The following is a 22,467-nucleotide window of genomic DNA, read 5'->3' as shown; positions in this document are numbered from 1 at the left end:
GAGATTTACTAAGACTGGAGCAGCCAGAACCTGGAACAGCTGTGCACGGCAACCAATCAGCTTCTATCGATTTAAAAGCTTAACTGAACAGGCTGAAGATGAAAGCAGATTGGCTACTATGCACAGCTGCTTCAGATTCTGTCTGCTACAGTTTTAGTAAATTCCTTCCAATATAATTTTGGCTCCAAATTCTAAAGCATGTGCAGTCAAGCCCGGTCTCTGATTTCTGATGCATTCCAAGAACAAAGGGCTTCTTCTCACCTTGTGCATAGGCAGAGAGTACAGGAAGTTATTAGCTCACAGGGTTTAAGGCAAAAGCAACAGTTTTTTTTGTACTTCTCAAACCAAGATCCCAAAACAATTTTAATTGTATATTTAGCAGACCAAAAAGGGAGTAAATAAGAAAAGTTCACTGTTAGGATTCACATACACGTTGACAAATTATTACAGTTTTTGAACATATTTGGGGAAAAAACTAAACTCAAAGAAAAATAATTACGGTACTTTCACGTCATAAAGAGTGGTTCTAAAGCAGGGGTCTCAAACTGGTGGCCCTCCAGCTGTTGCAAAACTACAAGACCCATCATGCCTCTGCCTGTGGGACTCATGCTTGTAACTGTCAGCCTTGCAATGCCTCATGGGACTCGTAGTTGTGCAACAGCAGGAGGGCCGCCAGTTTGAGACACCTGTCCTAAAGCCTTTATGCGAATGCTTTAAGGTGAAAAACCTTCTGTATACACTGGCCTCCTAAAGCGCCTCAAAGAAGCTGCTTGCAGGACTTTTTTTGATGTCCTGTCAGCGCATCGCCCCAGCATAAAAGCATTCGGGCTTTCACACTGGGTTTGCAGGGGAGGCTTTTTTTTTTTTTAGGCGCTTTTTTTTTTCCGCTAAAGCGCCTGAAAAATACCTCCAGTGTGAAAGAGGTCTTGGAAACACACCAAGTAAACACATTTAACCCCTTGATCGGCCGTTAGTTTAAACCCCTTCCCTGCCAGTGACATTTACACAGTAATCAGTGCATTTTTATAGCTATGATCGCTTTATAAATGTCAATGGTCCCAAAAATGTGTCAAAAGTGTTTGAGCTGTCCACCGAAATCGTGAAAAAAAAATAAAAAAAAATGTATTGAAAAATATTACAGATCGCGGTCATTACTAGTAAAAAAAAAAAAAAAGTAATTAAAATGCCATAGATCTATGCCCTATTTTATAGACTCTATGGCCCGGATACACAGACACTGGCGCACATTTATGCCGCTGTAGCGTATCTCCTGTACGCTACGCCGACGCAGCGCAGAGAGGCAAGCATTGAATTCACAAAGTCAATACTCCCAAAACTGCGCTGGGTTTCCAAGGCGCAAGTCGGCGTAAGTGGAAATGGGCGTGAGCCATGCTAATGAGGCGTGACCCCATGCAAATGATGGGCTGAGCGCCAAACAGATACGTATCGCCATATCTGGAGATACGTCGGCGCAAGTGCTTTGTGAATCAGGGCCTATAACTTTTATGCAAACCAAGCAATACATGCTTATTGGAATTTTTTTTTTTACCAAAAATATGTAGAAAAATACATATTGGCCTTAAACTGATGAAGATTTTTTTTTTATTTTTAACATGGGGGGGGGGGGGGGATTATAGCAAAAAGTAAAAAACTATTTTTTTTTCTTAAATTGTCGCTTTTTTTGTTTATAGAGCAAAAAATAAAAAACGCAGCAATGAGCAAATACCAAAAGAAAGCTCTATTTGTGGGGGAAAAAAATAGTATTTTTGTACTCACCGTAAAATCGATTTCTCTGAGTTCATGGACGGACACAGCAGCATTGACCTTAGGGTTATATATCCTTCCTTTCAGGAGAGACTTGGGCAGAAAAAAAAAAAACAACACTTCAAGTGTTAAAACACTTAAGTACAGCACCTCCCAGGGGGCGGGTCCCCTGGGTACATCCCACTCTCTGCACACGCAGCCCCAGTTCGTAAACAAGCAGTACAAACAAAGGAGGGGTGGGTGCTGTGTCCGTCCATGAACTCAGAGAAATGGTTTTTACGGTGAGTACAAAAATCCTATTTTCTCTTCCGTTCATGGACGGACACAGCAGCATTGATCTTAGGGACGTCCCCAAGCAGTGTCAAAAAATTTCGAGGGGTGGGGAAAAAAAACACAGCAAACCAAGCTTCACCCCAAACAAACCAGAGTTCCTCAATGGAGGAACTTCAACCTTAAACTGCCGCCTGTAAAACCTTGCGGCCAAAGGAGGCATCCGAAGATGCACTCACGTCCACCTTGTAAAATCTTGAGAAGGTGTGGATTGACGACCAGGTCGCTGCCTTACACACCTCTAACACAGACGCTTGATGGCAGAAAGCCCAAGGAGGCACCAATCACCCTGGTCGAATGCGCCGTAACCTGAAAGGGAGGCGCCCGCCCCTTTAGGGCATAAGCCCTGGAGCACGACCTGTCTGATCCACCTAGAAATGGTGGCCGACGAGACCGCCAGACCTTTCTTAGGACCAGTTACCGTCACGAACAGTGAGTCCGACTTCCGAAACGGAGCCGTAGCAGACAAGTACACCCGTAGGGCCCGAACCACGTCCAAGGAATGCAAAGTGGCCTCCTTCGGGTTTTTCGGCCGAGGACATAAAGATGGCAAAACAATGTCCTCATTAATGTGAAAAGCCAAAACAACCTTTGGAAGGAATGACGGCTGCGGCCGCAGTACCACCTTGTCCTTATGGATGACCAAGTAAGGAGCCTTGCAAGACAAGGCTGCCAGTTCTGATACCCGTCTGACCGAGGTAATTGCCACCAGAGTCAACAAGGGAATCTTCCGAATGTCTTCAAACGGAGCCTCTTGAAGCACCGAAAGGACTAAATTCAAGTCCCAGGGAGGCAGTGGAGGACGCACAGGAGGGGCCACATGCCGAACCCCCTGCACAAACATATGCACCAGGGAGTGCGCCGCCAAGGTTCGCTATAAGTAGACAGCTAGAGCCGAAATCTGACTCTTAACCGTACTTAAGGCGAGAGCCTGATCCACTCCACGCTGTAACAGCAGAATCCGGGACATCACGTATGTACGGGGGTGCCATTTCATCTCCTCACACATAGAGATGTAGGCCTTCCACGTACGATGGTAAATCTTTCGTGAAGTAGACTTCCGTGCTCGCAGCATGGTAGAGACCACCGAGCCCGACAGGCCTCGATCCTTCAGCACCTGGCTCTCAACAGCCATGCCGTTAAAGCCAGAGACTGTAAAGCAGGGTGAAAGATCAGACCCTGTGACAGAAGATCTTCTCTCAGGGGTAGACACAAGGGGACGTCTGCCAACAGACGCACCATGTCCGCATACCAGGGACGGCGCGGCCAATCCGGAGCGACCAGGATTGTTGGTATCCCCTCGGCTTCCACTCTGCACAGCAGGCGAGGAAGAAGCTTCAGAGGAGGGAAGGCGTAGATGAGGCGATAGTGACCCCATGGTGCCACCAACGTGTCTGACGCGTCCGCCCATGGATCCCTTGACCTGGCCACGAACCGTGACACCTTCCGATTGAGACGGGACGCCAGAAGGTCCACGTCTGGAGTGCCCCATTTTTGACACAGGCTCTGAAATGCCTCCGGGTGTATCGACCATTCTCCCTTGTCTAGCGTTTGGAGACTTAGGTAGTCGGCTTGCCAGTTTAGCACCCCCGGAATGTACACGGCAGACAGAGCTGGAACGTACCTTTCGGCCCACTGGAGGATGTGTGCGACTTCCGTCGCTGCAGCCGAGCTCCGTGTGCCCCCCTGATGATTGACGTACGCCACGGCCGTGGCGTTGTCGGACTGGATCCTGACCGGTCGGTCCTGTAGACCCAGAGACCACTTGGAGAGACACAACTTGATTGCTCGGAGCTCCAGTACATTGATTGGTAGGCGGGACTCCTCCTGAGTGCAGCGCCCCTGGGGTGACTGGACACCCCAGACACCCCCCCAGCCGGAGAGGCTGGCATCTGTCGTGACCACTGTCCAATGGCACGGCAGAAACTACTTTCCGGTCCGAAGTACCGGAGATGTCAGCCACCACACTAGGGATTACTTGACCAGTCGACTTACCCGAATCTGGTAATCCAGAGACGAAGGAAGCTTGTCCCAACGTGACAGAATCTCTTTTTGTAACACACGAGTGTGAAATTGGGCATACGGCACTGCCTCGAAAGAGGCCATCATCAGACCCAGAACTCTCATGCACAAGCGAAGCGACGCCCATTTCTGGGTCGTCAACTGCTGCACCGCAGACTGCAGTGTCTGTAGTTTTTCCGTTGGGAGGAAAACTCTCGCCTCTGAGGAATCCAGGACTAACCCCAGGTATTCCAGCCACTGAGACAGTACCAGTACTGACTTCTGGGTATTCAATAGCCAACCGAATTCTCGGGGGGGGGGGGGGGCTGACAGGTGATACACGTCCTCTTCTAATTCTGAGCTTGAAGAAGCCCTCAGAAGAAGGTCGTCCAGGTATCCCACGATTGCGATCCCACGCTGCCTCAGCAGGGCCAGGATAGGAGCGAGCACCTTGGTGAAAACCCATGGTGCCGACGCCCGACCGAACGGGAGGGCCACAAATTGAAAGTGGTCCTCTCCGACCGCAAAACGCAGAAATCTCTGGTGTTTTGCGCATATGGGAATATACAAGTACGAGTCCTCGATATCCAAGGATGCTAGAAAATCCCCCGGATGGAGCGCTGCTACTACTAAGCGAATCGACTCCATCCTGAATTTTTGTACTTTGACAAAGCAATTGAGGGCCTTGAGGTCGATGATTGGACGGACCCCTTCCTTCTTGGGGACTACAAACAGATTGGAGTAAAACTCCTGAAACCATTCCGTTGAGGGAACCGGTACAACCACTCCCCTGACCAGCAGTTCCTGGACAGCCCCCAATAAGATCCTTCCGGCGATCCGGAGGAAGCCTGAGGTTGGAGGGAAAAAATCTGTTTGGTGGACACTGTAGTCTGTGGTGCAGCGGTTGACGAGCCAGAAATGGGCGTCACTTCGCTTTTGCATGAGAGTGCTGGGTCTGATGGTGGCCTCTTTCAAGGCAGTGCCGTATGCCCAATTTCACACTCGAGTGTTGCAAAAAGAGATGCTGTCACGTTGGGACAAGCTTCCTTCGTCTCTGGATTACCAGATTCGGGTGAGTCGACTGGTCAAGTCATCCCTATTGTGGTAGCTGACATCTCCGGTACTTCGGACCGGAAAGTCGTGCCATTGGACAGTGGTCACGATGGATGCCAGCCTCTCCGGCTGGGGGGGGTGTCTGGGGTGTCCAGTCAGCCCAGGGGCGCTGGACTCAGGAGTCCCGCCTACCATTCAATGTACTGGAGCTCCGAGCGATCAAGTTGTGTCTCTCCAAGTGGTCTCTGGGTCTACTTGTACCCCGAGGAAACTACTTTGCAAACCCAACGGTCGGAAAGAAGAGACCTCCACCGAACCGCAAATTCGCGAAGTCGGCCCCCCACCCGAGATGCGGGCTGGGGCAGACCTTCATGCAGAGACAGGCTTGTTGGGCTTGCGGTACCAGGGGAGCTTTTGTCCTTCAGCGGGCGCCTTAGCACCCTGAAAACGCTTTCCTGCCGCACTTGGCGGGGGCGAAAAAAAACGCTTGGGGGTAGTAAAGGAGGGCCCTTGCTTCCGGTGAGGCTCCTTACCAGATTGCGGGAGCAGAGTGCTCTTACCGCCTGTGGCATCCTTTATGATGTCATCCAGGGACGCCCCAAAAAGCCCTTCACCCTTAAAGGGTAAGTCCACCAAGGTCTTTTTTGAAGACTGGTCCGCAGACCAACACTTCAGCCACATGAGGCCGCGTAGTACCACCGCGGAGGCCCTGGAGAGCAAGGGGAGCGTATCAAGGTCCGACTCACAGACAAATTTTTGGCCCTGCACCAACTGGTCGGCCAGGTCCACACAGGTCTCAGAGACATTCTGTGCCTCCAGCTCCTGCAGCAAGGACTTTGCCCGTTCTGTCTGCGACACCAGAGCCCCGGCCAAAACCGGTCTCACCGCCGACCCCACCACTGTGAACATGGAGCGGGCCACAGCCTCAGTTCTCCTATCTGCAGGGTTCTTAAAAGCGGGAGCCCCTTAAACAGGCAACGTGGTAGCCTTGTTCAGTCTGGACACAGGGGGGTCCACTGACGGAGGAGATACCCGTTTAAGGAGGATTTCCTAAAAAAGTGGGTAACGGACCGCAAAGTATTTTGGAACAGCAAAAACTTTCTGCGGCCGATCCCATTCCTTGTACAACAATTTGTACAAATATGGAACACAAGGAAACACTTTCGCGGTGCGGGGTGGCTTGCAGAACCCAAAAGGGGCCGGCATGTCTGATGCCTCAGCCAAATCCTCAAGTTTCTGAGTATCCAGCACCGCAGTGATAAGAGCTCCAACAAATTCCTTATCATGCTTTGACCCTGAAGCAGTCATCCTCACTGTTCGTGTGGGCTAAGCCTGCATCATCTGACACGACGGAACCAGGGCCAGACGCAGAAGCAGGGCCCGATTCCGTGTCAGAGACATCCCCAGAAGGCGGCAGAGGGAGGAGGCGCTTTTTACCCCCCTTCTGGCCACTCGCCGCTTCAATCCTGGCAACAAACGCCTCAAGGACTGCCGTCATAGCATCCACTAAGGCCGCAGGAATAGGGGCACAAAGGGTTAACTCTGGCATGCTTGGGGTAGAAGCTTCCGGTTCAAACGCCATGCTGACCCACCGTATATGCCGCCCTTGTACTGCAAGGCAGGACACACAGGCCACCCTCCCGGCCGCAACAGAGAGCAGGGGACTCCCCAGAGGACTCACCACCCCACCAGGCTGTAGCGCTACTGAGAACGCTGCCCGTGCTGTGCCGTCCCTCAGGAAGAGTGCTGAGAGCTTTTGGCGCCGTTATTCTGGTCACTAGAGGCCAAAACTTTTCCAAGATGGCCGCCGACATGCAGAAAAACAGCATGCGGACTACAAGAAAATGGCCGCTGAGTCAATAGAGGCGCGTTAGCGGCAAAATGGCGGCCATACACGTGTTTTAAAAATACAGTGACAAACACAGCAGAACACAGTAAAAGCACCAGGCCCCCCCCCCAGCACACACGGCATCATACAGGACAGAAAAATAGCACCCCACAGCAGCGCAGCCCCCCGGTAACGGAGCCCCCAGGGACCCCCCACCTCACGGCCACCACCCACAAAACGGGGAAGGAGGGAGAGGAAGGGAGAGAGGAAAGCAGGGCGGACCCTCAATCGACCTCCCCAGAAATGCGCCAGCCAAACCACCATGCCAAGGCAAGGGGATACTACTTACCCGTCCTGCGACCACCGGCTGGAGGCATTCCAGACAGAACCAACGTCCGCTTATTGCATGGCTGTCGGCCCGGCACACTGTGACACGGCCATAGAGACCGGTCATATGTGTGCCCTGGAGCATGTCGCTCACCGGCCACCCCTGTCGTGGATGACCCAGCGCATAGCTAAAGGCCGGCACACGCTCGATGGCCGAACATGGGGGGACTACAAGGATCGAGGTTCCAGCCTTTCACCCAGTCGGCAGTTGATTGTAGAGCCCAGGATCCAAAAAATGCAGGAAAAATAAAATAAAAGCAAAAAAAAAAAATCGCCTAAAAACCTCCAGAGCACATGGGACCTGCCCCCTGGGAGGTGCTCTACTGAAAGAAGTGTTTTAACACTTGAAGTGCTGTTTTTTCTGCCTAAGTCTGACCTGCCAAAGTGTGACGGAGGAAAACCCTACTTTTTCATCCGTCTGGCGGATCGGAACGGATGACAACGAATGACAACGGTCCGTCGTCATCTGATCCCCCATAGGGGAGAGCGGCGCTCTGACAGGTCAGTCCCTGCACAGTGTGCTGAGACCGACCTGTCATCTGCCTGCTCATCTGCCCCGTGTGAAAGAGCCCTAACTTGTGACTCATCACTCTAGCACAGAAGGGGGACAGACTCCTCAGTTGGTGTGGCAGTTGTTTGCAAACAAATTGTAATGCAGCAATAACAACTTTACTTTCTTAAGCGCCTACCAATTCCGGATTCTGTAAAAATGCACCGCTCGCGCCGTGCGTTCCATCCACAAAGCTGCGGCGTCACTTACGGTTTCTCACTGGCACAGAGAAACGGGAAGTGATGCCGTGGCTCAGAAGAAAAGCAACGTTCATGTCCTACTGTGGTGCCAATAAAAAAAAGACATAAACAAAGGGGTATTGAGGTGCATTGTACCACAATTCTGCAAAAAAAAATGGCAAATGAAGAGTCTTGCCTGCAATCACGTGATTGCATAGACATCTTGCTTCCCTAGTGCACTGTGTCTGGCACCTGAACACAGTGCACTTAAAAGGGACCTTTTTTTTTTGTGATTAGCTTTGGAGGGGGTGGCATCCGTGTGCCCCCTATGGACGGGCCGCTACTGCTTACATTTGTCTCAACACAGGAAAGAACATGAACACAAAAGTGGTAGAGTAAAAGGAGTTGTAAGGGCAGAATGTTTTTTATCTTAATGCAGGGCTCGACAAAATCTGAGCGCAAGGTCGCAATTGCGACTAGAATTAGCGACCTGGTGCCTGGGGAAGGAAGCCCCGGCCTCAATTACCGGCTGGTGCAGCGGGGGTGCAGGGAGACACAGGACCATCCTGTGTCCCCCTGCGCCCTTACCTCCCCCCACCGCGTCGGGCTGGTAATTGAGGCCGCAGCTTTATGGCCTTCTGCAGGCCGCGGCTCCTTTCTGTGATCTGGCGCCTTCTTGTGGTGGCCATTGGCATGACAAGACTAATGGAGCTTCCCCTGTGTTTTCACTGCCATCTCCTTCCCTCTAATTAAAACCCCCAAACATTTATATATATTTTTTATTCTAACACCCTAGAGAATAAAATTGCGTTTTTTTTTAAACAAGACTTTACCATCACTTTAAACACTGAATTCTATTTTTTGTTTTATTTTTTTATTTCCATAGTTAAAATTGGTCTGGCTTGGACCAATGCACGTAAAAATATTTTAAATAATTCTATACCTGGCTGATCCCCATGGAAGCAGAGAATCACTTTAGTAGTCTCTGCTACTACTGTGACCTCACAGTCTTCCAAGTCTCGTTCTAAGAAGCTGTCCTTCTGCACAGTAACCACGGGCCACTTGGTATGGGAGCCATTCAGAGAAGAATGGAAGGTGGTCTTTAAATGGCACCTTGACCCAAAAGACAGTGAGGATCCATTGTAGAAGACCAGAAGATGGCAGTGAGAGTGACGGGGGGGGGGGGGGGGAGTGAATGGACACTGGAGGAGGGCACACTAATAGAAAAGTATCATAATGTTAAGTACTTTGTGCATAATTTCACACAATGTTAAGAGATCTAAGGGCCCCAAATATGTACACAGTTGGGCCTTAAAACAAAAGCTTAAAAAAGTGGCGTCACCATCCTGGCTGTGTTGTACAGCAGAGGTGTGTGAATTAACAAGAGGACAGAATTACAAACGTTTTGGGCGATAAGAGCGGTCTGCTTTAATAATATCATAAATATGCAAATTTAACACATCTTGATATACTTAACAGAAAGAGCTCTATACACTTTGCTTGCACTTTTTTTTCCTTCCAAATGCACGATTGTAATGATTTTAGCATATAACAGGACCTATGCCTGCACTCAGGTCATAAGTATGTTTGCTTTGCGTGTTGATAAGGTCAACACCCAACACAATACAATATGAGGTGGCCCTGGCAAGCGGTTCCCAGATAAGCTTGCAAAGAACATGTAAGTGAACAAAAGGCTAAAAAGGACAGGAGGGGCAGACAGAAACAAATAATTTTGTCTGCAGACATGCAAACAGCATAGACCCAACAAGCCCCATGGCAAGAGCAAAGTTGTTGAAACAGGGTCCTTCTTCAAACTGCTTAATGCTTTAACTTCTTTTCTCGGCAACGTGATTGAATTGCCTGATCAAATATTCTTGACAGTGCTTCATATTTCAGACTTCAAAAGCAGTTAAGCTGGTTCTAGGCGTGTGGTAATGCAGTGACAAATAACATCCTGTACGTACTGAAAACCTGTGGGTAGGCTGTATGGTGACTGTTTGATGTATAGAAAATCAATGTGCACCTTTAGTGAGAACCACAGTTTGTTAAGGAGCTTTAAAAAAACAGCATAGCATATTTCAATTAACTAAGTACAAGAGAACCAATAAATGTCAGCTGTGCAGGCTATATTCCAAGTGCCAGTACACAGGGGAAATAAAGTCTTGAGTATAGGATTAAAAAAAGGCGATAGTAACAGACTTTGATAACCAGTCCCCACCTCTCACAAATAATCAATTCTACTTAAAGAATCAGTTATTTACAATACAATAAGAACTAAAAAAAAAGTAGGTGCGTAGTTATTATGTTTACATACCAAGTAAAGGTAATCGAATATTAGAGAGGCTTTATCCATTTGTCCCAAAATCACCAGCATCTCATTGTCTATGTATTCTTTGTACTCTTTTAAATTGCAGCTCAGTTTCTTTTCCAGCTCGTTTCGAATCTAGGAAGAAGACAAAAGGGCTCAAAACATTTTTAAAATTTTTTGGGAATGTAGAATTGATGGAAAGATTATAAACCGCTTACTTCTTTGCAAGTCACATTCTCCAAGTCTTTGCTCATCATGACACTCCGCAAAGAAGCCTTAAGGACCCATTCAGTCCTTTCACCTTCATTTGGCCTATACAAGAAGACATACTAGGTTATGGCAAAAATAGACAAAGATGTGTGCTCCACTTTGAGACTACAAGAGCCAAGTGTAATGCACTGCATGACTGTGCCCTGTGTGTTCTCGATAAAAGAAGTGAAGATGCAGTCCCACTGCACAGAAATGTTCCAAAATGATTGCAAAATCCCGGTCTGAAGATTGTATAAGGGCCCTTTCACACGGGCGGATCAGTAATGATCCGCTCCGTGTGTCCTCAAAAGCTCAGCGGGGATCCTCTGTAAAATCCCCGCTGAGCTGGCAGCTGACAGGGCGGTCCCCGCACACTGTGCAGGGACCGCCCTGTCTTTCCCCCGCTCTCCCCTATGGGGGATCGGATGAACACGGACCGTATGTCCGTGTTCATCCGATCCAAAAAATAGGGTTTTCTTCCGTCCGCAAATGCGGATCTTTGCGGAGGCTGACAATTACGGGTGTCAGCGGATGGTCATCCGCTGACACCCGTAATCACATAGGGACCCATGTATGTCCCGTTTTCATCCGCAAATGGACGGATGAAAATGCGGACATACGGTCCGTACATGTGAAAGGGCCCTAAGGGTAGCAAATTTGGGGGGGTGGGGTCTGGGTCCTTCACAGCCACACTTGGCTGAAGAAAGTAGATAATGCCTTGGGTTATCTGATGACTAAAGCTGGCCATGCACTGTGAATTTCAGCTAGTTCCTGATGAACTGGCTAAAATTCGATAAGTGGGTGGTCCTGTCAGCTGCTTCCAACTGGACATCCCTTAATTGAAAAATCAGATGCAGCTGCTGTTTGGGTAATTTGACAGCTGATGGGGCCAGCTGTCAAAATGCAAAAGTTGCAGCAGTAGATTTGTTCATTCACACTGTGTAACATGGATGAAGCAATCTGGAAGATTTTTTTAAGTTTAGCCTGAAGTTCAAATTTTAGTACCATGTCAAAAATCACTATTTAATCAAAATTTTCTTTAATAAAAAATAAAAAGGTGCCATCGGATGCTGCAAAATAAGTAATTTCTTCATAACACAAAAGTATATATAAATCAAACCATTTTTTCTTCTTCGTTCTGGATAGAGTAGGAAATGGTTAAGGCCCTTGTTTTGTCCCCCTTTCTTTAACCTATTGGGGTTATTTTCCTCGACTTTCTGCAGACACAGCAGTACCAGGTACGTGATAGTATCAACCAGCCAAGATGTCTGAGGCCGAGAGAGGTGCTTCCACGTTGGAAGCCCTATGTCAGCAGATGACGGCTCTTACGCAAGCAGTCCAGAGCTTACAAGACGGCTACATTCAGCTGGAAGGACGCCTTCACCCCCTTACTACCTTTATAACTCCTGCAGACTCCAAGCTACTGGCTCAGCTTTTACGGCCAGTTCTCCTGCCATAGCCACACCTGCCGTGGGATTACCTTCTCCGGAGCCCAGAGTCCCCACTCCTGAGCACTTTTCAGGTGACCGCCGGAAATTCAGGACCTTCAAAAACGCATGTGAACTTCACTTTGCCCTGCAACCAAGGACTTTTTGTCTTGAGACCATCAAGGTGGGTTTCATCATCTCACTCTTATCAGATGAGCCACAGTCCTGGCTTGAGCAAAAGAACTTAGTACTGGATTCAGTTGCCATCTTTTTCAAAGCTATGGCTACACTATATGACGATCCACAGCGGACTGCTACCGCCGAGTCTGCCCTTCATGCCCTAGTACAAGGCAGACAGCCAGTGAAGGATTATATTGTGAAGTTTCGCAAGTGGTTCCGGCAGATCTTATCCGAGACTCTCAAGGACGAGTTAGCTAGGATCGAGGCTCCCACGTCATTAGAGTATCTCATCCAAATCTCTATCCAACTAGACCGACAGCTTCGGGAGCGACAGTCCGAACGCACCCAGACCTTCCGACCTACATGGGTAATGCCAAAGGTTCCAGGACCAACAATCCCAGTCTCACACCCCAGCCTATCAATACTTCCGACGGGGAACCCATGCAAATTTGCCTACTCCGCCCTAGTTTAACCTCTGAAGAGAGAGCACGCAGATGACAAGCTAACTTGTGTCTCTATTGTGGAGCTTTGGGCCACTACCTTCACAGTTGTCCTGTTCGCCCAAAAAAATCCAGCCTTCAACGACCCCTCGTACCCCCAGTCACCTGGGACTGTATCCACTCATGTCATTCTCCCCATATCTCTGCAGGTGGCTGGAAAGGAAGTCAAGCTGCGGGCAATCGTTGACTCTGGAGCCTGTAGTTGTTTCTTGGACATTAACCTTGCGCATACCCCTGAAACTATAGGATCAAAGACTTGATGTACAATTAGCAGATGGTTCTGCTCCCAGCTCTGGACCTGTCACTCAGGAGACTATCCCTATCCTTGCCACCACATATGCTGGCCATCAGGAATTATTCTGCTTTGATGTCATCAGGTCTCCAATATTCCCAGCCATCCTAGGGATACCCTGGCTGCGGGCCCACAACCAGCAAATCGACTGGCCCAAGGAAAAAAATCAGATTCTCATCTCCTTACTGTCTCCAACACTGTGGCATCCCCACGCCTGTCAACCCTTCAGTGTGTCCTTCAGTTCAACCTACACCAGATCCCTGTCATGCCATCCCTTCGGCCTACCTTGATTTCCTTGATGTCTTTGACAAGAGAGGGGCTGATGCTCTGCCCCCGCATTGGTTCTACGACTGCCCGATTGAGTTCCTACCCGTAGCAGAAGTACCATTCGGGTGAATCCTTCCTTTATCCGAGCTGGAGGCCCTCCGACAATATATAGATGAAAACCTAGCCAAAGGATTCATCCGCCCCTCCTCTTCGCCTGCAGGTGCTGGTATCTTCTTCGTTGAGAAGAAGAATCATTCTCTCAGACCATGCATTGATTATCGGGACCTTAATAAAATCACCATCAAGAACTGATACCCACTCCCTCTCATTCCTGAGTTATTCCAAAGGTTCCAAAGCGCTCGGGTTTTCACAAAGTTGGACTTACGGGGGGCCTACAACCTGGTTCGTATTAGGGAAGGTGAGGAGTGGAACACTGCCTTCCGATCACGCTTTGGGCACTTTGAGTACCTTGTAATGCCATTCAAGCGATGTAAAGCCCCCGCGACATTCCAACATTTTGTGAATGACATCTTCAGAGAATACCTTGACCTGTTCTTAATCGTCTATCTGGACAACATACTAATTTTCTCAGCTTCACTTGAACTCCATCGAGAGCACGACAGAAAAGTGTTAAAGACCTTAAGAACTCATGGCTTATATGCCAAAGCAGAGAAATGTGAGTTCGAGAAACAATCTATCCAGTTCTTGGGACTCATAATCTCCACAGAGGGGATCTCCAGGGATCCTCAGAAGGTCTTGGCAATCTTGGAATGGCCTGCACCCTCTGACAGGAAAGGGGTCCCAATGTTCGTGGGCTTTGTTAACTTTTATAGGAAATTCATTCGAAATTTCTCGACCATCATTGCCCCGATCACCCAGCTCACTCGCCTACACTCATGCTTCTCCTGGAACTAGGATTCTCAAATGGCCTTTGAACAACTGAAGGCCCTCTTTACCTCTGCTCCCGTGTTGCAACACCCAGACCAGCTCTTCCTTTTGTCCTTGAGGTGGACGCATCCGAAGTAGCTATGGGAGCTGTGCTCTCTCAGCGTCAGGGACCAAAGGCCCTGCTTCATCCAGTAGCCTTTTGCTCCAGGAAGCTGAATCAGGCCGAGAGAAACTATGATGTGGGTGACAGAGAACTCGTGACAATTAAAAGTCGCCCTCGGAGAATGGAGGTACCTACTGGAGGGTGCTAACCACCCAATTATGATCACAGATCACAAAAATCTGGAATATCCAAGATCTGCAAAACGCCCAAGACCTCGACAAGCCAGATGGGCCTTATTCTTTTCTAGATTTAACTTCCACTTGACATACCGCCCGGGTTCCTAAAACGAGAAAGCCAATGTCCTGTCCAGGATGTTCCCGGAATCTACTGAATGTGCTCCTCCAAGCACCATCTTATCTGTGTAATTTTTTTTTGCCAATTCAACCCAGCCTAAAGGCATCCATTGAACCAACTTTTGCATTTTGCCCTGAATCTGAACATGACTGATTAAGGAGGCTAGATGGATTACTTTGGCACCAGGACAAAATCTGCGTACTTCAGGAAGCAAGGCCCCAGGTTCTCAGGGCATTCTACAACCACCAACTTGCAGGGCACTTTGGGGCCCGTAAGACTAATGAGCTCATTCAGCGGTCCTTTTGGTGGCCTAACCTCAGTCAGGACTGCAGATCATATGTCAAGTCATGCACGACATGTCTGTCTACTTGGCAAAGGAGACCCTTGCCTATCCCTAATCGCCCCTGGGAGATGCTCTCTATGGATTTTATTGTTGACCTTCCTCCCTCTGAAAACTTCACGACCATCCTGGTTGTGGTTGACCGACTATCCAAGATTGCCCACTTTCTTTATACCAATGATTAGTACTCCCTCTGCGGCCGAAATGGCTCATACTTTTATCAAGGAGATCATCCAACTTCACGGACTCCCAAAGAACAATTCACCTCCAGGTTTTGGAGAGCCCTTTGTAAAGCCTTGGAAATGGAACAATGCCTATCATCCCCAAAGTAATGGGCAAACGGAACACACAAATCAAACCCTGGAGCAATACCTCCGCTGCTTTTCAGCTTTTTTCCCCCCAAGATGACTGGGCATCCCTGTTCCCACTGGCAGAATTTGCCTATAATAACTCTGTCCATTTAGCTACAAACCAGTCCCCATTCTGGACCAATTATGGATGCCACCCTGCTGCCCTGCCTCAAACAATGCCTGAAACTACTGTACCTGCCTTGCAGGACAGACTGGTTTTCATACAAAACAATTATCAGGTCTTCCGGGAGTCCATACAGAAAGCCCAACTGGATTACAAGAAACACTTTGATCGGAAACGGAGGGGGAATCCTGCCTTCAAGATAGGGGACAAAGTGTGGCCGTCTACTGCCAACCTGAAATCGGCCTGCCCTTCACGGAAGCTAGGGCCAAGTTATATTGGCCCCTTTCAGATCAAACGGTAATAAACCCAGTGGCGTACGAACTGTCTCTGCCTGAATCATATAGGATCCACCTGGTCTTTTAACACCTCCTTACTTAAACCAACTGTTTCAGATCCATTTCCAGGGAGAGCGGAGCCACAGCCGCCACCAGTGACTATTGGAGAGGACACAGAATTTGAAGTAGAATCAATCCTTGACTGCAGGAAGCGAGGGAGGCAAACCCAATTCCTAATTAAATGGAACGGGTGTCCACCTGAAGAGAGCTCCTGGGAACCTGAAGCCAATGTACATGTCCCTAGACTCCTCCGAGAGTTTTGGGCCAAATACCCTGAGAAAATTGCCCAAATGGGCATCCTGAGGCTGCCCATCAGGGGGGGGGGGGCACTGTCAGGGAACCAACAGCAGCAGAAGGGCTTTAGGACCCAGCATCTCTGGCAGGAGAAGGACTTTAGGACCCAGCATCTCTACCAGCAGGTCACATGGGCCTATATAAGGAAGTCTGCTAGTGTCTGCATTTGCTGGTTGATCTTCAGCTCCTCCAGTGTGTTATCTTTGTGATATTCCTGTTCCTGTGTCTCCTGTCACCGATCAGGCTTGTCCTTGACCTGTCTCCTGTTTGCTTCCTGTGTTCGACTCCAGCTATCCATCTGACCACGTCTGCGCTGATACAAACCCGGCTCACGACCTAGGCTTTCTTCTGACCACGCTCCTGTCGCAGCATTATCTGAATCCTGCAACACTTCATGGGTGTCATCTGTCTGGTGATTCTACGCCAGCACACCAGCTGTATTCTAGAACCTCCTGCATATGGTCCAGCAGACGACCTGTGCTTCTTTGGGCCTGACCTCTCCTGTTTTCACCCTCAGGGGGGTCTGGAACTTAGCCGCAAAGGAAGCCCCCTCTCCATTGGCCTCCAGTACCAGGTACGTGGATAGGGCCTGGTAATGGACTGGGGGGAACCCATGCCGTTTTTTTTCAATGAGTGTTCTGTATATTGCCGAGACCCGACAATTCATTATAGCCACGATTAGTTTTAAATAACTTTTTTATCTTTAGAAATGTAATTTTGTTGTGGTAATGTTCTAAACACAGGAAAAATGTGCCACTTTACAGGTATACTATATAAATTTAAAGGAATATTTATTTTTTATTGTTTCACTTTAAAGGGTTTGTAAAGGATTTTTTTTTTATCTTAATAGCTTCCTTTACCTTAATGCAGTGCTGTTTTTGATCTCATGTTGCTGTAATTATTCTCTGATCTCCACACTTCCTGGTTGTCTGTTTCCTGATAACCACAGTACTGGAAGCTTTCTCTCTGTGGTCACTAATCAAGGAGGTGTGATTACTGTGTGTCTAAAACCCCTCAACACCAATCAGTTTCGTTTTACAAACCATCACTGCCCTGTATTGGCTCTGTGTCTCTGTACATTACAGAAGCAGGAAACAGCATGCAAAAACAAAACTAAAACTGTAGGTACATTATATGATTGATTTTTATCTATTTTTAATCATTCTTAAAAGGAATCAGTTAACTATTATGTCTCTATACCCTGTAAACAGTAATTTCAGCAAAAAAAATGTTTTCCTTTAAGCATTATTAAAATCACTGCTCCCAAAAAAATTGCGGTTTAAAAAAAAATAAAAAATAAATTGCATTAATACATGTCCCCTGGGGCAGGACCTGGGGCCCCAAACACTTTTTATGGCAATAACCGTACTTTTACTGCGATGAGGTGGCAGCTACATACACTGCAATGTACTGGTACATCGCTGCCTTTTTCTGGGTTGGGCGTGCGTCCCTACCCCCCTGTAATTTGACATAGTGGGAGTTTATCAACAGATCCCAGCCAATGATTCATGCCCGGTACCTGCTGATCAGCTGTGTCAAATCACAGCCTACAGCCCTTTGTTGGTAAGCAGCACACCGCTCTATACAGAGGGAGCAATCGCTTTATTTCTATTCTCAGCTATGAATCTGTAGTACAAAGCAGCACACAGTAAACACATTAACACTGGCTAGGCACACAAGTAACCCCTTTATTGCCCCTAGATGTTAACCCCTTCCCAGCCAGTCTCATTAGTACAGTGATCGTGTACATTATTCGCACGGATCACTGTAGAAGTGTCTCTGGTAATGTCAGTGTAAGTTAGTCAGTGCCCAGAAAGCGTCAGTTTGTATCAGATTGCCTGCTGCACTATCACACTTCTGCTATAAGTCGCTGATCACTGCCATTACTAGTATATTAAAAAAAACAATTTGTATACACCTATTGTTTCTTTTTTCCCCCTTCAAAATGTAGTCCTTTTTTCATTTATATAATAATATTTTTATTTTATTTTTTAAACCTGATTAAATACTAACAAAGGAAAGCTCTATTTGAGGGGAAAAAAAATATATAAAAATGTCATTTGGGTACAGCGCAATTTTCAATTAAAGTAGCGCAGTTGCATATAGCTAAAAATGGCCTGGTCATGAAGAGGGGTAAAATCTTCTGAAGCTTAAGTGGTTAATATTACTAATAGGTTGCTATAAAACAGAAATGTTTCTTATAGGATACATTTCTTTAGAAAACTAATAGAAGAAGGGCTGGGATACTTACTTCTCCATGAAGAGGATGGGGGAGTCTGGTCGAGTGGACTCCAGATCTTGCATGGTGTTCCACTCATTTATGCAGCTTTGCTCAGAGCAGATACAGCTCTCATAGTATGAGGCCCACACAAGAGCCAGCCCTCCAGGAAAGTAGTTGTATAGTCTGGCAACTTCGCAGACCTTGTGTAGGACTTGAAGTGCTGACCTGTTTTAGATTATGAGAAAGAACAGACTTGAATAAACAAGCATGAGGTCACAAAAAGCATAACAGCAGATAATAAATTAAACATAAATCAATTTTGCAGACTAGGATAAAAAAAAAAAAAACACACATGCATTTTCCCATTAACATAATGCCTCACATGTGGTGGGATTCCACAGTGGTTCTTCTTTGTATAGAAAGACTTGTACATATCCTAAGGCTGGATTAAAAAAAAATCTCAAACTACCACTAATGTTAAATAGAAGGACAGTAAAAATGTATTTCCCTTTTACACAATTCTTACCTACATATATATCCAAAATATATACACTCCGTTTTAATCAACTGTTTAAATTATTGTTTAGGAAATCTTAAAGGTTTCTGTATACGATCGCAGTATGAAATTAAGCAGATTCCTGCTCAAAAATACAACAAAACAAAACACACAATAGAATACGAGAGCACTGCGCCCTGAGCCCACCCAGTTGTGGGACAATAACCAATAAATATTTTCATTTGTCTTCTTGCTTCTCCTCCCAGCCAATTAGGAGGCAGGTCTTAAGACCCTATTAGCCAAGAGGAGTGCGGGGCTGATGGACAGGACGGCCGAGCAATGGATTTAACGGGGGGAGGTATGGATGTTTTTGGACCTTGCAAGGTAATGTCATAATGTGCTAGTATGAATTGCATACTAGCCCATTATGTTAAACTTACCTTAAAACTAAGCATTCCAGTGCCAAGATGTCAGAGCTGCAGGCGCGCCAATCTTCACCCTGTCTTGCGTCGGGTTTTGCGGACTCCGACTCTGACTGGCCAGAGTGGCGATGATGTCACTCCTGTGCATGCGCCGCAGTTTACGACACAGGGCTCTGAAAGAACGGCACAGGTGGTCGTTTCTTCAGAGCACATGTGCCAGTGGCTGCATGTACAGTAAACATTACAGTGTACAGTAAACATTGCACGTTTAGGAGATATTTACACTACCTATAGGCAAGCCTTATTATAGGCCTACCTATAGGTAAAAGCCAGAGATGGAAGTTAACTTCCACTTTAGCAATATATGAATTGTTGAGAACACATATTTCAGTAAACATTTAGGGGCAGATCCACAAAAGTATTACGCCCGGCGTATCTCTTGATACGCCGCGTAATTTCAAATTTTGCGCGTCATATCTTTGTTTTGTATCTTCAAAACAAGATACGACGGCATCTCAGCTAGATCCGACAGGCGTTGCCCCAAAAAATATGACAAAGTCGGGCATGTGGACGGACTCGGAATCCACAACAGACGATCAACCCCCTGGAGAGTAGCTCAGATAGACTGCATTGGTTACCACTTGTGACACTTGGAGTTCAGACCCATACCCTGATCTGGTAATAGGGGGTGAAGCATAGATAATGTGAGGACCATACCTACTCCCAAGGGCCCCTGTAGCTTCCAACTCAGCTATCAAAGACTGGGAAGAGGTTCTGCAAGATGCAATAGCTCCTTCTGTATTTCTGTTATGTGCAACCCGAGAGGTGTCTAGGTAATGTTTAGCTAGACATGCCTAGAGTTATGGTGTGAGGTTAATTGTTCTGTCTGTTCTTTTATATTGTTACTTTTTTGCACGTTGCTACGTGCAACGATTGGCCGGGGTATGCCCCTATGCCCCTGTTTTGTATTTCAACAACGCTGAAAATACCTTAATAAAAACAATTTACTAGATCCGACAGGCATACGTCTTAGTACGCCGTCGGATCTAAGATGCAATTTTTCGGCGGCCGCTAGGTGGCGTTTCCGTCGAATTCCGCATCGAGTATGCAAATTAAGTAGTTACGGCGATCCACGAACGTACGTCCGGCCGGCGTATTTTTTACGTCGTTTGCGTTCAGCTTTTTCCGGCATATAGTTAAAGCTGCTATATGGTGGCGTACTCAATGTTAAGTATGGCCGTCGTTCCCGCCTCGCATTTTGAATTTTTTACGTTGTTTGCGCAAGTCGTTCGGGAATAGGAATTTGCGTAGAATGACGTCACCGTCGTGAGCATTGGCTTGTTCCGGGTTAATTTCGAGCATGCTCACTGGGATACCCCCACGGACGGCGCATGCGCAGTTAAAAAAAAAAACGTTGTTTACGTCGGGTCACGACGTATTTACATAAAACACGCCCTCATCACAGAGATTTGAATGCTGCGCCATTACGCCGTCAAAGATACATTAAGCCGCCGTAACTTACGGCGCGGATTCTTTGTGGATTTGAAGAAAAAAAAGTAAGTTACGGCGGCGTAGTGCATCTTAGATACGCTACGCCCGGCGGATAAATGCGCGGCTGTACGTGGATCTGCCCCTTAGATGAAACCATCAGGCATGAATAATGTTAGCTGTTCTATACAGGACAGCAACTAAAAAGCACCAAATGTCGCCAAGTAAGAAATTTGTTTTGGCCGCTATGCCTGTCCATCTGTATCATTTGCATTTGCCCTGAGGAAACCTAGGGAGGAATGTGAAGAAAAGACAAAACTGGAAAGAAGAAGAAAAATTTGGCAGGGAAGGCAGATGGGATGGGAAATCACGAGAGCAAAACAAAACAATGGTACTCTACCTTGTTAATGATACCCTGTTAGGATTACCCCTTCACTATCAGAAATGAGGTAATATGGGTGGTATCCAACACATCGTATTAAGCACATACCTAATGATGACGAACAAAAACAACGAATAATACAACACTTGCTTACCACATGGCTTGGACGGATACTGGTTTGAACACATGGGTTCTCCCTGCAGTGTTGACACTAAACCCACTAAGCAAAAGGAGAAAATACAGAAAGTTTAGAACTTAAGAAAAAAAAGTATGAAATATCTCCCAATGAAATGCACATACACTGCTCTGCAGAGATCCAAGAAAAGTTTACAAAACCACCAGGAAAATGCCTCTCCTCACCAGTGGACCTTTACATAAGCAGAAGTCCAGCAGCATTTGCGGAGAACAAATTATGCTTAAATGACATGATCTGTTTCTCCATGATTTGGTAAGAAAAATCTGTGCGCCACGGTTGGACCTACTCAGAGGAAGGGCCAAAATATATCACAATTATAATTATGAAAAATAACAAATATACAGCTGCTCCCCAAATTCAGGTGACTGAAGCAATATGGAACATGTGAGGGAGGGGGCGCTATGTCTAACAAAATAGTAAACATATATAAACGTGAATAAACATAGTGATAAATGAATAATAGTCCATATATGAAAACATCCAAGTATGTGCTTATGAAAAATAAAAATTATAAGTGATAAATGAAAAATATATATAAAAAATTAGTGAAACTCTGTGTAGACAACAAGTGTTCACAAAAGTCCTTAGAAATAATTTTTCCATAAAGTGAGATCTGTGTCTGGAGAAAACAATTGAAGCCTCCACCAAAAGAATAACGTTCACCCGACGTGAATAAATAGATTGGCTCCTTACCAACTTGAGTGGACCCTTTAGTTAAAAAGAGGTCAAATCAGCTTTGTTACACAATTGTAACCATGGACTATGCAGGTAAGGACATCCCAATCAACAATAGGGCAGGTAGCAGATCTCACATCCCATCGAAAAATGCAAAAGAAAGGTCGCAATAGTATATTATCCTTTATTAAAAGCAATATAAAATGACAGGACAGCCAAATGGCCTCTTACTTGATAAAGTGCCAAAGTCCCGGCACTGAGGCTACTGCGCGTGTGATCAATTGCATCGAATGTTGCAAAGAGCGGGTCCGCGTGTGTCTCTGTAGGTGGCGTGACACAGATCTCACTTTATGGAAAAATTATTTCTAAGGACTTTTGTGAACACTTGTTGTCTACACAGAGTTTCACTAATTTTTTTATATATATTTTTCATTTATCACTTATAATTTTTATTTTTCATAAGCACATACTTGGATGTTTTCAT

At 46.7% G+C, this 22,467-nt stretch overlaps 1 protein-coding gene across 1 annotated transcript in view; it reads right to left on the bottom strand.

Moving 5' to 3' along the window:
* The window catches only part of SSH1 (slingshot protein phosphatase 1), a 136,370-nt gene that overhangs the window by 53,345 nt on the left and 60,558 nt on the right, over nt 1-22,467 (bottom strand). Inside the window, exons 7-10 of the mRNA XM_040351888.1 lie at nt 21,267-21,332; nt 18,355-18,549; nt 10,619-10,712; nt 10,407-10,535 (exon numbers count right to left, since the gene is read on the bottom strand). Coding sequence (XP_040207822.1) covers nt 10,407-10,535; nt 10,619-10,712; nt 18,355-18,549; nt 21,267-21,332 — 484 coding nt within the window. The remainder of the gene's footprint in view (nt 1-10,406; nt 10,536-10,618; nt 10,713-18,354; nt 18,550-21,266; nt 21,333-22,467) is intronic.

This window comes from Rana temporaria, chromosome 1, assembly GCF_905171775.1.
Source record: "Rana temporaria chromosome 1, aRanTem1.1, whole genome shotgun sequence".
Taxonomy (NCBI): Eukaryota; Metazoa; Chordata; class Amphibia; order Anura; family Ranidae; genus Rana; species Rana temporaria.
Note: the sequence above shows the minus strand (reverse complement) of the source record. Positions and strands in the feature narration are given on the sequence as shown.